This window comes from Protopterus annectens, chromosome 7.part0, assembly GCF_019279795.1.
Source record: "Protopterus annectens isolate FY-2018-M chromosome 7.part0, PAN1.0, whole genome shotgun sequence".
NCBI lineage: Eukaryota > Metazoa > Chordata > Ceratodontiformes > Protopteridae > Protopterus > Protopterus annectens.
In genome coordinates this window covers 1,585,017,119-1,585,034,115 of record NC_056739.1, presented here as the reverse complement: position 1 = coordinate 1,585,034,115, position 16,997 = coordinate 1,585,017,119, and the positions used below count along the sequence as shown (strand labels likewise).

The window sequence follows — 16,997 nt, the reverse complement described above, 5'->3', positions numbered from 1 at the left end:
TAAGCATTTAAAAATAACTTTAAAGTCTGCCTACTTTAGAAACAACTAGTTCTTTTTTTCTAATTTCAGGGTGTGAAGCCAGCAAGTTTCAACAAAGTTAATGATCCAGAAGTGAAAGAAATCATCGGGGAGTGTATCTGCAAAAATAAGGAAGACAGGTTTGTCACAAATATTACCTTCTAATAAGACTTGCAGTGTACATTAACCATTCACATACTAATCGGCAAAAACCCATATAATAGTCTGCAGTAAACTATTAGTACTGCTTCAAATTAATAGAATACTAGATGCATTCCCCCATTAGTTTAGAAGAAAGCTAGTTATAGGACTAACTTTTTCAGCTCCTACAGAAGTTAGAAGTGTGGTATATGAATTGTTTCACAGTCTGTAATCAGGAGATGACTTTGCCAGTGGCTTAATGGGATACCGCTGAGACTATAGCCCAGGTAGGCAGGGATCAAGTAGCAATTCAGCACCTGACTGTACAGCTGAGAGGATGGGTGTGCCTATTTTGGAGGAAGGGTGAGATCAGCTTGCAGCCAGGCATGTGCTGTGGTGGAGATTGAGGCATGTCTTCCTGATTGCAAGACAAGCTACTTGGGTGCTAAGGGAGCATGTGTAAGCTAATGTGGAGGGGCTGCCTCTGTCCTGCTTGCTCCAGTCAGTTAGGAACTTCTTTCCCATAAAATTCTCAAGCCATTGAAAATGATGCTTGTCTCTTGACTCTTATATTTAATGATGGGGAAGTGGCTGTCTTAGAGGCCCTAAACTGTGAGGTTATTTTGTACTACAGAGAGAGAGCTCAACTTGAGGGCTATAGCAAGAACTGCCCACTCCCCTTGATCCATAAAAGTGAGAACTGGCCAACTTAGGGAAGATAAACCATAAAGTTCACTCTCTCTCTCACTAGAGAAAGAAGTCCTTCCTCGAGGTCAAGTAGGATTCAGCTGGGACCTCTCCTTGAATAAAGGATGTTGAGGGGAAGAAATTGATTTATGGAGACATGGGCAGGCATCAACAGTTGATGGAAACATTGCAGGTGAAAAATAGACCAATAAAAAAATAACCATTTGGTGACCTGTACAAGGGAAAACTCATCAGGGGTTTTGCAAGGTTGCGTGCTTCCAAGAATTCAATTTTTTTTTCATTGTTTGCTAATTAAATGTCTGTATGAATATCAGTCTGCAAGTCTGTTGTACATTGTTTCACATTTCAGCAAAGGTATATATTTTAATGAGGGAATATTAAGATGTCAATTAATTTATTTTATCATTCATACAGAGAAGTATAGTGGGATTATGGGAATGATCAGCCTTCAGGTTTTGAAGCAGAGCCATCACAGATGGGGGGAGCATTGCTAATGTCTGAAAGCTCTGTTTGAGAATCACAAACTGCACATAATCTGATGCTGCATGTCACTGCTGATGGTTTTAGGGTTTGCCCTACCACCTAGACTTGCATCTTCTAGAACTACAGCACAAAACGTACACAAAACACCCTTACTCAGAGAAGAGAGTATGTGTAATGTAACACTGTTGTACAACAAAACCTCTCCATACTCGTATCCTCTTGTGGTGTGCCTTGCAAGATGTTTTGTGTGGAATTTATCCTTATGTACACAAACTGATCTGTGTGCACATAGATTTTTCATTGTTAGATAGGTACATGGAGGTTGGAATGGCTGCGTTTTTCCAGCTACATATCTTTATGACAAGGCTAGCTATTCTGGCACTTGGAGCCATATCCCAGTCTGATGCCCCTCCCCACTTGACATTAACTTGAGATAAAAAAGTCATTTCTCTGAACTGGCGCTCCTCATCTAAAATGCAAGCCAGGTCTGTTGTGTTTGAGCTGTGCTCCTCAATTCTGAGCTGAGAAGAAAAAAAGTTGTTTTATTTTGAACTACATCAAACTGCTTGCTGCATTTATAACAAGCAGCTGATATAGTTTGACACCTATGGAGCGCTAAAATGCTTCAGTTCTTACTGTAAATGCATTATTAGCATTCTGTGCCAGTTATGTGCTGAAGACCCATAGGATCAGCATTCAGCATGACATCTGTCGATTGCATCTTCTAACACTTTGTGCCTGGGGCAGCCACCCCCTTTGTTCCACCCTAGCTATGCCACTGTTCTATTTTTAACAGGTGAAAGGGAATATGTCAGTATGACCTTGAACCATAATATTACATTTCGTTATTACCCCACATGCTAAATGACTTTCAGAAAGTTTCTTGTAGTACATTACTACCACCAGCTTGCTGACCCCCTTTTTGGATTGTGTGCAAATGGACCTTGTTTCAGCTAGCTGTCTCAAATGAAACTCCAAATGCAAATTTAAAATTGCTCTAAAATTACTTTTGCTTATCACATGTCATTGCCATGCTTTGTATCTGTGGCATGGCCGCCACAACAGTGCATCATCTGATAATTACCAGAAACAGAATCAAGTAACTTAGATGTTTAGCAGTGCAAATGCAGCAATACCTTACAAAGAGTGTGTAAGTAAATTAACAAAATTTAGATTAACTTGCAGGGCTAATAATATTACCCCTAGCCGGACAGGTACTCCTAGCTACCCAGCATCCATGCTTCAAAATCTGGATCAGAAACCTCACCTAAAATAATGCTTGCAAGTTATATGCCTAAGTTCTTAATGGTGCAGATAGTACAGCATGACAAGTTTTATACAATAGAAGAATAAAGACATTCTCTAAATGCAGTAGTGTATTTTGTTATTCCATCATATCACATTGTGGCATTTAATAACAGAGTGTCAAAGCTTACCCTATAACTATTGTCTCTTAAGATGGCACACAGTAGAAAAAGGGACTCTGGAATCCAAATATTTAATAGCAGCAGGAGAAAAAAATGGAGTACAGTACAAGTCCAGTATACTACCCATAAAATTATTTTTTCAAGTAAGCATTATATCAACTTTAATACAGATTATAACACATTAACACTATGGAATTTTACCAAATGATTTTGAATTTTCTCATGATAAAACTGAAAGAAATGAAACCAGTTCTTGTGGAATAGAGAGATGAATCCCTGATTACAGGTCTTGTCACTTGAGTAGAATCACTGACTTGGGCATCTGACAGAACTGGCAGGATAGGATATGCGTGCCTATCCTGGGAACAGGAGGCTGTGACAACTGCAGTCCCTCAGAAGATGGGTAGTAAGGCAAATGAGCAGCTTAAGAGTGGGTGTTAAACTCATTCAAGTTACAACATGGTGTTAGCCTTCAATGCAGTTGTGCAAAGCATGGTGTTAGCCTTCAATGCAGTTGTGCAAAGCATACTGTCACACAGGGAAGACATTTTGGGCCTCTTTGGTGACCTAGATTGCACATACGTATATACACAAACACACACACACACACCCAGGGAAATGGAAAGGCTGTTCATTCATGGCTGGGATGTTGATGACTTCATAAAGCAGTCCAATGCCTGCCTGAGTGATTGGCCCTTTGGACAATTTATGCCCTAATCTTGGGTGAAATTCCTAGGTTAGGGAAGAAATGGCCCATGCTTAATTGGTGGGAGAGGCTTGATAAACGGCAGGCGCAGGGACAAAACAATGTAGGAAAAAAACAGAAGCAACTGAAATAAGAAATCAAAATGGAGTTGTTTAAATATCTACTAAGTCAGCATGGCATGAAGATATGTTCTGTAGATATCCAGCCTACATATACCCCTTAAGGCCTGTAAATGCTTAGGGATTAAAACTTGCCAGATACATTTGGGAAGCATGGTTAGGCTTAAAAAAAGCCCCCTGGGGTATTTAGCCTACTAATTGCCTATGAACCTATTCAGCTCCACCCCACAGTAAATATGACAAATAATAATTAGAAATATATCTATACTTAGACAAGTTTGACTGTACAGGGACAATGCCAAGCTGATTTCAATATTAGAATGTTTACATTTAATGTGTTCAGAATAAAAATTGCAGTTGCAACTTTGGAAGAAAATGAAAAGTTCTTAAGGGACTTATTCAGGAAAACAGTAAAAAGAGGTCAAATGAAATGATAAAATAAATAGAAGCAGAATTCTGTAAAATCTAAAAAGGGTCATCACAAAGAAAAATAGAATGTTTAAAAGAATGACAAAAAAATTGTACAGTATAAGGTAATATATAATGGTATAAAAAAACAGCTAAAATGGAAAAATTAAAAGGAAGTATGATTAGTAAAAAAAGATCTAAAAGGGGGGAGGGGTGTAACAAGCCATTACCCAAGTGCTGAAGGAGAACAGGATGACCCCCCCCCCCCCAAAAAAAAAAGAAATCAGTAAAAGAGGAATGAGTGTTATAACATTACATAACATTATACAAACACAGACTCCCTGGACCAGATAGTCAGTACACCACCAGGGGTGCAACCATACTGGATCTGGTTCTCACTAATGTGAGAGAGTGCTGCACACCCCCTACTGTAATGTCTACCCTGGTAAGGTCAGACCACAAAATGGTTTCCTTTGAAGTAAAAATGAAACCTGAACCCTCAGCTAAACCTGAAATGTTCAGGAACTATTCTAAGGCTAACCTCCTGCTATTAAGTGAGAACCTGGCAACATTTAAACTCCCCCATAAACCCTGAGAACACTGCTGCATACACCAAACTGTTTACAGAAACCCTGTACAAGCATGTTAATAGCTGCATAAAGGCAGCTGTATCCACCAGGAAGAATTAGAGAACATACTCAAAAAAAAAAACACCCTGGTGGAATCACAAAATCAATACACTGTATAACAGGAGGAAGAAAATAATGGCAAAAATTAGGAGGTGCAGCAGCCAGCAGGATAAAAGCACTCATCAAACTAAGCAAACAACTCAGAGGAAAAATAAAGTCTACCAAAGCCAAATTTGAGGTATGTTTGGCCTCCCAGGCCAAGGACAACCACAAAGCATACTTCAGTTATGTCTGCACCCTCAAAGGCAATGCACAATTGGGTGTAGAGCTCATTGTAAATGGAGCCACCTGTACTGATCTAGAAGACGTAGCAAACCTCTTGGCTGATAAATTCAGCTACAACTTTACTCCACCCCCCCCCAACTTTCCCTCAGGAAATATCAACTATAACTCCCCCCTAATATCACTAGGGAACAAGTCTTTAAGTTCTCAATGGGCCCAGACAATATCCAGGATGCCTTCTAAATTGCATGAAACACGACCTATTGGGGCCTCTGAAATTTTTACTTAACTGTAGCTTCCAAACAGATTTCGTGTCTCATGAAGGAGGAAAGGCAACAGTCATCTGTCTGCAGAAAGGTGGGCTAAATACAGACCCATAAGTATCACTAGTCTTTTATGTAAAGCCATGGAAAGAATTATCATGGAGATGATCAATAGGGATATAGTAAACCTCTAGACACTGGACCCAACCCAGTTTGGTTTTGTCAAGGGCAGATCACTCCTATTCAGCCTGGTTGGGCTTCTTTGAGAAGCTCACCAAAGCAATGGATGAGGGGAAAATTGTTCACACTACCTACCTTGACCTGGCTGAGGCATTTGACACAATACCCCACTCAGGCATTGTTGACAAACTCAAGAGGTTAGGTGCAAACCCATATGGCACCCGGTGCATAGCCAACTGGCTCACAGACAGGAACCAGGAAGTTAGAATTGGGGAGTCCACCGCTACAAAGAGGCCAGTCACATTTACTTCTTAGAAGTCAAGGCCAATATCAGTGGTCTCTGGATGACTAAATTTGCAGATGATTGCAAATTAGGAGTTGTCCTTGAATCTCATACTGGCACAAATGTCCCCCAGGAGGGGCTGACACAGACAAACAACTGGTGTCAGAGCCGTGGACTAAAACTTAATGCAAAGAAATGCATAATAGTATCCTTTGACAAGTCATCCATCCCTGGTAACTATCATATTGACAACACACCCTTTAGAGGTGACCCAGTGGTCAGGGACTTGAAGACACACACAGATAGTAATATAGCCTGTAACCATCATGTGTCTACAGTCGGGAGGAAATCATTCTGTATTGCACAACTTATAAACAATGGTATGGCATCAAAGTCCAAGGAAGCCACCTATGCCTTAATGGACACAGGTAACCTGTAAATGGTTCAGCTCCCAAACCCACACTTATCAAGGGTATCAGAACTTGTCAGAGATTTGAGATGCATGGCTAGGCTTAAAAAGTGAAGATTGTGTATCACTATTGCTAACAGGTGCTAGGCATATAATGTATGTATAACTAGATTGATAACTGGAGATTTCTGGAAAAAATGTGACTATACATTTTGAAGCATGATTAACATAGGGCTGCTAAAATTCAATCCAGAGACAATGACAGACAAGTTCTGTATGGATAATGTTTCTGTCAGTGAGGAAACCAAATGCACTGATCTAGGACTTATAGTTCTGGATGATTCACATGTATAATTTGTAAGTGATGATGCCTGGCAAGATGAGTGTTATAGTGAAATAACAAATCATCCGATGGTCCTATGAAGCCTGAATCCAGAAACAGAGGCCCTCCTCCTACCCCTTGACTGTGTGTTATTTCCCAATAATCTCTACCCTAGAGGACATTAATACACTTAGTAACTGGACTCTCTGTTAAACAGTTTTGTATGTTGTTTTTATTAGTATATACATATATTTTTTTATTTTTGATAGAAAATATTTCCATATACCCAATCTTTCAAAGTTGGTGTAGGACATATAATTTCTGGAGGAAGCATTTTACATCCAAACTATGTTATTTTTTATTTGTATTTATTTACTGGGAAGAGAAATGATCTCCATGGACCTTTTCAGACCGCACTTTTTGGTTAAGTGACTTGCTCAGAGTCGCACAGTTAGGCAATGGAGGCTGAGGGACTTGAACCATCATCATTTGACTATAGGAAACTGCGCATTAGTCCTAACTGCTAGACTGTATATTTAATGTGTGTGTGTGTGTATATATATATATATATATATATATATATATATATATATATATATATATATATATATATATATATATATATATACACACACACACACACACACACACACACACACATACATACATACACACGCATACACAAAGTCAGTGTGTCTCATATACACACACATATATATATATATATATATATATATATGAGTGTGTGTGTGTGTGTGTGTATATATATATATATATATATATATATATATGTGTGTGTGTGTGTGTGTATATATATATATATATATATATGTGTGTGTGTGTGTGTGTGTGTGTGTGTGTGTGTGTGTGTGTATTATATACACAGAAAGTCAGATATCCATACCCTGCACAGCAAGTTACACACCACTGCAGAGGCACACACAGATTTGCACACACACAGTGAAATGTGCTCAGCAATTACAGTCTACTTTGTGTAAACATCAGAGGTTTTATTGTGATAATAGTGTGAAGAAATATATAAAAATAGTAACAGTAATATATTTGTCATTGTTGTGAGATACATACAGTGCAAAGCATTGCAATTTACACACACACACACACAAACACAGAAGTATTCACTTTAACTATGAAGAGCTCAGATATCGGTGATAAAATAAAAGGTGCAACATACATTATAACGGCTATCAGTTGTGTTTTAGATAGTTGTTATGATTGGTCCATGCTATTTCAGTATTTTAATTCACACACACACACACACGCCAGTAATTGCTTCTGCACCTGCATTGACTTGCTTTTTTCTTCCCTCAGGAATTTATGGTGTCTCTCCTCAATTGCTATGTCTACTAAACCCTTCCACCTCCAGCAAACATACTCCAACAATATTTGTAGCCAGTGAGGAGGTTGAGTTGTTCCTAGGTAGTGTTATACTATTGCAGTTGGAGTGATTTTGCCTATTATTCCACACCTCCTGCACTCGCCCATTAAAACACTGAGGGTGCAGTGTGGAATGGGCATCAGTGCTGGGCTGCACCTTATTTTGTAAGTGCAGAGAAAGGAAATAGCTCCAGCAAATACTTTTTATTCTGGGTGCATGGATTTTTGCCTGAATAGGCACTCTTTTCATCAGGCTGTCCCCATACATTATTTCCCCACTTTGGAACATCAAGTCCAATTAGGATCACTGATTCTCCAAGCCCATTTTTTATTCTAAAAGTAAATGCAAATCTGTAAGAAAGCCATTGTATATATTGCAGCACCTTCATGTACATCACATGAGAGAGAAATATATCGATTACCCTGTGTGGATAACTTAGAACAAAGTTAGAAAATGGGTTTTCTGTTTGATCCTCATGTAAGTGTAAATAAACATAAGAAAAAATTAGACTTTAGCATTTTGCTACATCCAAGGCATCTGTGATACGAAGAAGCAAGACTTCCGAAACCTAAAGTTGGGAGAAATCTAATGAAACATAGACTTGCTGTTAGAGTGACAGAAGAATGTCATCCTTTTGTAGCGCAGACAAATAGCAGCAAGCTCAGATAGTATTAAAAAGTGATAAAGCAAAACGATAGACCACCACAACAACAGAGTCCTTAGTTAAGCAAACAAAAAGTATATAGTAGAAAGAAAAACTTCGGACTCAGCACGACAGTAAAATAAAAATTGAGAATTTATTTGGTAAGCGCTTTCGCCTACCTTTCAGTACGCTTCCTCAGACCATAAAACAGTGACAAAACTATGTACTCTTATATAGCAGCAACAGAAGCAATAATTGGTTGAAGCAATAACGTTAATGAGCAATTAATTAAACAATTAATTAAAGGTGAGTAAAAATGCTAGCTTAAAGATACAGTAGAATTTAAAAACAAATATTCATCAACAGTGTAAAGACAGCTATAGAAGCAGTATGAGAAACTAGTGATGCTGACATGACTCTTTTAGAGTGACAGAAGAATGTCATCCTTTTGTAGCTCAGACAAATAGCAGCAAGCTCAGATAGTATTAAAAAGTGATTAGTTGAAGTGAGGGGAGAAAGAAAAGGTTTGTCCTACTGAGGCAGGTACTTGGAACAAATGCACTTTTTGTGCAATGAGTAAATGCCTTGTCCCTTAGTATTGTGCATTAGAGTTGCAGATAGTTGTACTTCGTGACCCAGTATAATGTATTTCTGGTGAGTTATTATCTTTTTGTCACAGGTCTAGATGTCAAAGTAGTTCCTATGTGACACTCCGTGCAGAACCTTTTACTAGCTTGATAACCCCAAATTCAAACTACATGCTCTACACTGTCATGGTTAAGTTGTATGGAATGCACTTGTTGAAGTTCAGTTATGCATCAGTGGCTCAGGTGAACTCATTGTGCAATGCCATGCAGTGAATGTGAACTGCAGCATTGCATCTGATGCATATGAAATGGGGAACTTAATCTTTGAATACCCTCTAAAATGGAAGACAGTGGGTGTATTGTTTGTATCTTATTTGATCCACTGTTAATCATTTTTGAGACTGCCTTGTTAAACACTTTAATATTGTATTCCTTGTAATAACTGCTAACTGTTGTTATATTGTGTGTGCACCGGTGAAGTATAATTTGATGCTGACATCCTGCACTAGTTCCCTTACCTAGTAAGTAAATAAAGAATGTGTATGAATGAATGAAATCAACTACCTCAAAAAAAATTAGATTTTCTGGTCCCAGTTGTAAGCCGCAGTCAAGGGAAGATGATGTATGGCTTCAGGATTCCAAGTCTGTCATGATCCCCTGCAGGATCCATTGGCCCTGGGGCACTAGGTTCAGAGCTTTGCTGTGAATCGGCAACTGTTCTATGATCATGTAAATATGATCATCCGTTTGACCTCACCCTTTTTGTTTGTTGAACTTTGTTAGGATCACCATAAAAGTAAGTAGGCTTTAGCATCAGTATTGATTTTATAATTTTTCCAAGAGCATAGTTGTCTTCTTTACATGTTAGTCATTTTCAAAGAATGGGACCTAAAAATTAAAAATGCCAAAAAGAAAACATCTGGAAAGGGTCCGATATTTATTTCTTTAGTGCTTTCATCACTATAATACTTAAGAATTCAGAATAAAAAATAATAAAAAAACATTGTGTTTGTATATGTACAAAGACATTGTGAGCCATTATATAAACCAATGGCAATAAAATGCTTATTTTTGTAACTTAAGCAATACAATTTAATTAAATTTGATTTTGAAAGTCCTCTATCTTTTAAAAAGCATCTAATAAATAAGTTTTCTGACCTTAATGAAACTATATCATCCTGAAGTTTTAGCTGCCATAAAGTTTCTTTAAATTCTATTTTTTTCCCTTAAAATCCTCTCTTCCATAATCTAATGAAATGCTGTCCAAAACATAAAAATAAAAGTTTTAAAACTGTATAAAATGCTTGGTATGTCTGTATAACACATTGTTCTTTTCCTTTTCTGCCTTATATCATATGCATACTCTTTAAGTCTTTTAGACAGTTTACACAAGACACTGTCCGGTTCAGTTCTCAGCTAGAGCATCTTCTGCATGGAATCATGCGTGAATGGGCGTGCCTTCGTTGAAGGTTGTGTGTCAGAGCTGGTAACTCGGTACGTAAAAATCAACTACCAATCATTGATGGATTGGAGTTATGCTGTGGTGACCCCTAACCAGGAAAAGCCAAAAGACACAGACACATAATCATCCCCTGTGTATTAAGCATCACGATGAGAACAAACAGCAACGTAAATAATTCCTACGTAATTACAGTTATGATATGAATTAACCCCAATGGTACTCTCAAAATGCACTAAATTAACATACAATCCTTTTAAAATCTAGTTACAATCTGTACAAAAACACATTTAAAAGTTCCTCTACCCTGCTTAATAATTCTACTGGTATACTGGTAGTTTCTGTTTGCAAAATGTCTTTAAAGATGAGTCATCTTAAAAACTGAGGTGAAGAGCCTGCAACAGCAGCTTAGTCAATATTTCCCAAAATAATTTGCCAAGTTATCTATTATAATTGTATTAATACTGTCACTATCAACTAACATTTGTAAAGCATAGGTATTCTTGTATTCAAATTAAATAAATTGAGAGAACTGAATTAATGATTATTTGTCCCAGTCCCCTTCAGTAAACGCATCACACCGACTGAAGTTTGATCATCTTTATTAAACTTCCATAACATAACTTTGTTGGCCAATATTTATTAATTGACACATAATATAGTTGATATTAATCACAGCATAATCATTCATGTAATGTTAACTCGGACAACTTGACCTCGCTCGTCCTATCCCAGTAAGCAGCGTCCTTACCTGCACTCACTTATTTTACTTATCAAGCAGTGTCCAGTTGCTCACTTTCCTTTCCCACCTCATTGAAATGAACATCGAACACCAGAAGGGTAACAGAAGAGGGCAAGCCTGCCCCTTTTCTCTGCCCTACCCAGACTGATAAAATAACCACAATTCCCACTATTACACCAAAATGGGGGGGTAGAGCAAGTTCACACCAAAATGTGATGCCTTACCCAGTTACACTTGCATAAACCCCTCCCTACCTTTACCTCATTTCCTCCCAGTCATCTCATATTCCCATTTATCCTTTTCATCCCTCCTACCCTCTTAATTCCAAACTACTGTATTTATCTAACCACAACCTGAAGATGTCCCTGGGCAAATTGGTTTACCAAACCTCATTTGTCTTGGTCCCCTTCAATAAATACATCACACCAAATGACCTTTGACGACCTTTATTAAACTTCCATAAAAAAACTTTGTTAGCCAATATTTATTAATTGACTCATAGTATAGTTGAGATTAATCACAGCATAATCATTCATGTAATGTTAACTAGGACAGCGTGACCTCACTCATCCTAACCCAGTAAGCAGCGTCCATACTTCCACTCACTTACTTTACTTATTGAAACAGCATTCCATCGCTCACTTCATTTACCATTTATTGAATTACACACCCAACCAAATAAGCAACGTCCTTACCTCCGCTCTCTTATTTTACTTATTAAGCATCCAACTGCTCACTTTCCTTTCCCAGCTCATTGAAATGAACATCCACCACCAGATGGGGAACAGAAGAGGAAAAGCCTGTCTCTCTCCTCCACCCACCAGCCTGACCAGGCTGTTCCCCCTCTCTCCTACCAAACTTCCAACAACCTACCCGCCCATTAAAAGGGATGAAGCCAAACATTCGGTGTACCCCATCCTCTCTAACCAGACTGGAATCCATGTCATCACTTCCCAAAGCCCTATCACATAAATGACCAAAGTAACCAATTCCCTAAACTGCTGAAATTAAACCCTTGATTCCTCTCCAATGCTAAACTAACAAACCATAGCCCAGCATATAACCTCTGTATTCTAGCTAAACTCTCACTTACCTAACTACCGACCAATAGTAAGTTCCCAATGATTCCCAGGTCATTACCTGCCAAATGTACAACCAAAACACTAAGCCCACACCACACAAAACCACAGAAGAACAATTGCACTCCATCATGCCTAACTGCAGTCCTGTTTTTACTGCCCAATGTACACCATAATGTCCCAAATGAAATTTCCTTTCCAAATCAATATAATAGCAATCCTGCCATCACACCACCTATCACTTATAAACTATAAAACCTTTAATGACCATCATAGCATGTATTGACCAACAGACCACCCTCAGAATTACTTCAATACATTCATAAAATAAAATGCCATATGAACTGTAGCCCGATAAACCTCAAATTACCGTCAACCCAAAAAAAAAAAAAAGCTATCTTGTCAATAGATGATGTCAGTCAATTTTCACACCATCAAACCTACCCCTCACCTTCAAAACAATGAACCACCGACCAAATTTTTGTGACCTCACATAACCTTGTCACCCATGCAGCCACACTATTCGCAACTACCTCCTCCTTTACCAACTGGGCTGCCTTACCTTGTTTCCAAGCCAGACAAATAACTAAACCTTCCCACCAAAATCCTACCCACCAGGAGCTGCAACACAAGGTTAACCAAACTGGCAATCCCCTACCAGAAGCCTTCCTTGTAGGAGGTCCCCAAATTATACAGCACAAAACGCAAGTCAAATAATGCACATTTTAATCGCTTTAAAAACCTTAACCTGGTATGTAACATTAGTAAAACCTGCTTGAAGGACAGATGTCTTTCAGAAGATACCACACCTTTGGAGCGATCTGCCATTAGATGTCAACAAAACACCTCATTGGCCATCTTCAAACACAGTTTGAACAACTGAATGGTAACCATAAATTCACCACAATGGTTCCTCCCATGTCCCTCTTGAACAAAAATACTAAGTACTGCACATGAAAATAAGGGTTAAACTTGCCTAGCCTATAAGGACCCTAGAGCCCTAATCCTAGTAACTTCCTATGATTGTTTCCCATACCTCACCAGCACCGACATACCTTAGTGAGCACTAAATAAAATGACCTGTAACCTCATTATGTGCCACTCCAGCAACCGGAACTTCCATCAGCCGAATAAATTACCTTTGAAATCCACTTCCTTCGTGCTAGTAACAGTTGCCCACTTTGTGCTCGCACGTGTGGCCTCATTACCCACCATTGTAGTGACTTGGACATCCGTTGTAACAACCTGGCTCCACCATCTGCAAGCTCACCGCATAGCACTACAGCAACTGAACGCCCCTGTCAACACCACCATCTGCAAAGAGAAGGATAAAAGTAAATCCTCTAAAATTGATTGAGCATTTTACCTATTTGTTCCACATTATAGTGGCAGCATTCCTCATCTTGGTAATGAAAGGAGAAAGAGTCAGTGCAATGAAAAATTTTAAGATATTCCCTACCTCTAGCAATAAACAAGATTATGGAGCCTGCGATGGCATCAGTAATAAAGGTGAAGCTTACCTAACATAACACCCCATAACATTACCAGGCTTCCAACAAGTTTCAGAATATACCACACTGTAATCATTCCTACCTATCTTAAAAGTAAACAAATACCTATTTATCCATGAAACAGTATGACCTTGGCAGTACCTCCCATATGCTATCCTATTCCACCAGCAGCTGCAACAGCACATGTGACCTGCCACTGTATCTAATTTTGAGAAAAGTAACTAAGATCTTTTACGGCCATGCCATGTGATGGCAGCACTGTCCCTGGCCCCCATGAAATCTTGAATGCTAACTAAAATGCCAGGCAGGCACCATCTCAAGGAGATATTAATCAAGGTAATGGGCAAGATTTTTTAAACCATTCGATACTTCTGCCTACCCAATAGATTACAAAGCCTTTGATGACATCTGTGTGAAATCTGAGGCTTTACCCAACATAAATCCTCCATAACATTACAGAAATTACACCAAATTTCAAATGAAAAGCATGCACACAGAAGTGACTCTCACCGCCACAACAAAGACCCCATCCACACACAACCACACATTTTAACAGAAAACCAACACTGGCAAATTCCTCCTTTACGGCATCCAATTACCTACCCCTTCAATACTCTGAAAAGGCACAATACTTAGCATTACGTGCGTCAAATCACATGCCTACAAACTTTTCAGAAACAGCCCAACACAAAATGGCCCACATAACCTCAGCTGTTGGCCATGAGGGTGAATAAATCCCAACACTCCAGCGAAGTCAACAAAGAAATATTCATTAAAACTCTGCCACCCACCAAGCATATGCCTGCCTACCCCATTGTCGACACACACATCATCTCCAACTTTAAGAGCAGTGTTAAAAAGGAGACCCTATCTGTGCTCACCTGATATCATATCCCTTGCCCTCAACCTGTCAGAGAAAGTAATGGGAAAATGCTCCCACCCTACCATAAGTCATTTTAAGTGTACTATTGATGTCATTTCTGCAAAGTAGTTTTGTGCTTCTAAGAAAAACCTAAATTATGAGATAAAATCTATCCCCCCATGAAGTCTACAAAGGGCAGAAAGTCTAAAACTCAAACTCCTATAACCATTTTCTAACCAAGCTTGCAAGATTTGCCAATATTTTGCCAGCTAACCACTATTTAATGAAACAAACCAAAACGTGAGGGAAACATCTGGACATTCTGTGCATACCTGGTAACCTCAGAGAAAGAAAACTGAACAAAGCCATAATCCTGGTGTTTGCCTGCCTGAAATAGGAACAGCCTTTAAATATGGCTCCCACAAACTCAAAACCTGACAGAATAATAGGTCTGGCATTATCATAAATTTCCCATTACCCAAATAGTATGAAGTCTGAAAATCCAAGTGTATGCCATCAGTTTTCCAACTTCAGCCCTAAACAATTTTTACTAAGTTGCCAGAAAAACACAGTTTATGAAAATAGACCAAAATATGAGACAAAATCTACCCCCCTTTTATGTATCTGAAAAGCTCCTCTACCACATGCCCCTGGCACAAAACATACCATCTGATATGCTACTTGCCTGGAAAACAGACAACAACTTATGTAATGCCTCAGCAAACTGCAACTAGGTCATGGTATTCTACCACACAGCCAGAACTCATAAAAAGGCTCATGGAATCTGCAAAACAGTAAACAACCTTACTACTGTCACCAACCCACTAATTTAAACCACAACCAAGGCTCATGGAATCTGCAAAACAGTAAACAACCTTACTACTGTCGCGAACCCACCAATTTAAACCACAACCAAGCATACCCCTCCTTTGAGGAGTCAGCCTTCAATCCTGTTCCTTGTGTTCATGAGGTAAACACCTTAATCAGTATACTTGCCTTTCCATCCCATGCACATGGGAGATTTTACCTGACTATTTCTCCCTCGCTTACCACTTACAGGCAAGCTAAGGATTCTGATGATCATGCGTCATAACTTAACTCAATGTAGTTATGTAGAGCCTAAGTCCTCTGTGCTTCATCATGCTAACACCACTATAGAATGTTCACCTAAAAGTAAGCTGAAAATTAAACATATGGCAACCCTGAACAGCTGAAGCATACGATAATGCTCTATGCTACTGCACAATGCCCCTAATGCTGCAATGGCCATGAGTATCATAAGCACAATTTTATTTTTGAGAAACGGACCCAAATTTATGAGGTAAAATCCGGACACTCTGAAATGATAAAATGTAAGGCCACAAGCCAATCTATCCCAACCCATTAAAGCCAGTGAATTAACATAATTATGGTAAATTTGGGATCTGCTGAAATACCAAGATTAAGTCTCGATTTACCAATAAAAAAACTCCCAAGACCCTCAGCAAATGAGGCTCTTGGAATCTGCAGCAGTCCCATACAATTATATAAATTATTAATTAAATATTTCTATTTTAATTCAGTAATATGGTTGCTGTTTAATACAAAGAGTTCAATTTAAATTGGTCCCCCCCTTTACAGGGATGTGCATGACCTGCTGAGCATGGGTGCTTCACAGCCCGCGAAAAGATGCAGTGGTAGCTGTAAACCACCCAAATATTGCGCATAGAAACTTACAAAGTAGCCGGAATTACAAGTTTTGTGTTAATGGGCATTTCCTGAAGGATAGGAAATCTGAAGCTGAAATGCCTGCCAAAGGAAGCCCCCATGCTGGTTAAGGCCACCCCATGCTTGCTTGGAGAGCAGCCTTTACTCATGAGCCCCAGACCTCAACTGAAAAGCAGATGCATCATACCTGTCAACCTCTCACATAACTCAAATGCAAGACATTTACTGACATCAGTCCTCTGATCCTCCCATTGATTACACAGAAAACACAAACGTTATGAGGAAGAGATCAAAATGTAAGCAAAATCTGGACATACTGCAAGAAGTGAACAGTTGAGCGATATGAAAAACAACCCACCACCATGGCGTGCATTGTCTCTGCCAGACTGTAAACAACACAAAAAAAAAAGTCAAACACCTCAACCACCCACAAAGTAGATAGCCTGAGTTGCAAGCTGTGCCTGCCTTAACCCTCCCCTATGGCCATTAAAGCTGAATCCTCCATGCACCCCTGACTGGTATTCTTCGCAGGCAACTCACAACCTGCAAAATGCACACTCTGTTAACCCTCACTGCAAACCAGACCTCGTGAACATTCAGCATTGCAACACACCACGAGACCACAAGTCAGCA

The 16,997-nt window shown here is 39.0% G+C and overlaps 1 protein-coding gene across 9 annotated transcripts in view; it reads left to right on the top strand.

Annotated features, from left to right (window-relative positions):
- WNK2 (WNK lysine deficient protein kinase 2) overlaps positions 1 to 16,997 on the top strand; it is a 2,812,908-nt gene that overhangs the window by 1,212,892 nt on the left and 1,583,019 nt on the right. For all 9 annotated transcript variants that reach the window (XM_044078134.1, XM_044078133.1, XM_044078139.1 and 6 more), the window contains exon 5: positions 70 to 158. In XM_044078134.1, coding sequence (XP_043934069.1) covers positions 70 to 158 — 89 coding nt within the window. The remainder of the gene's footprint in view (positions 1 to 69; positions 159 to 16,997) is intronic.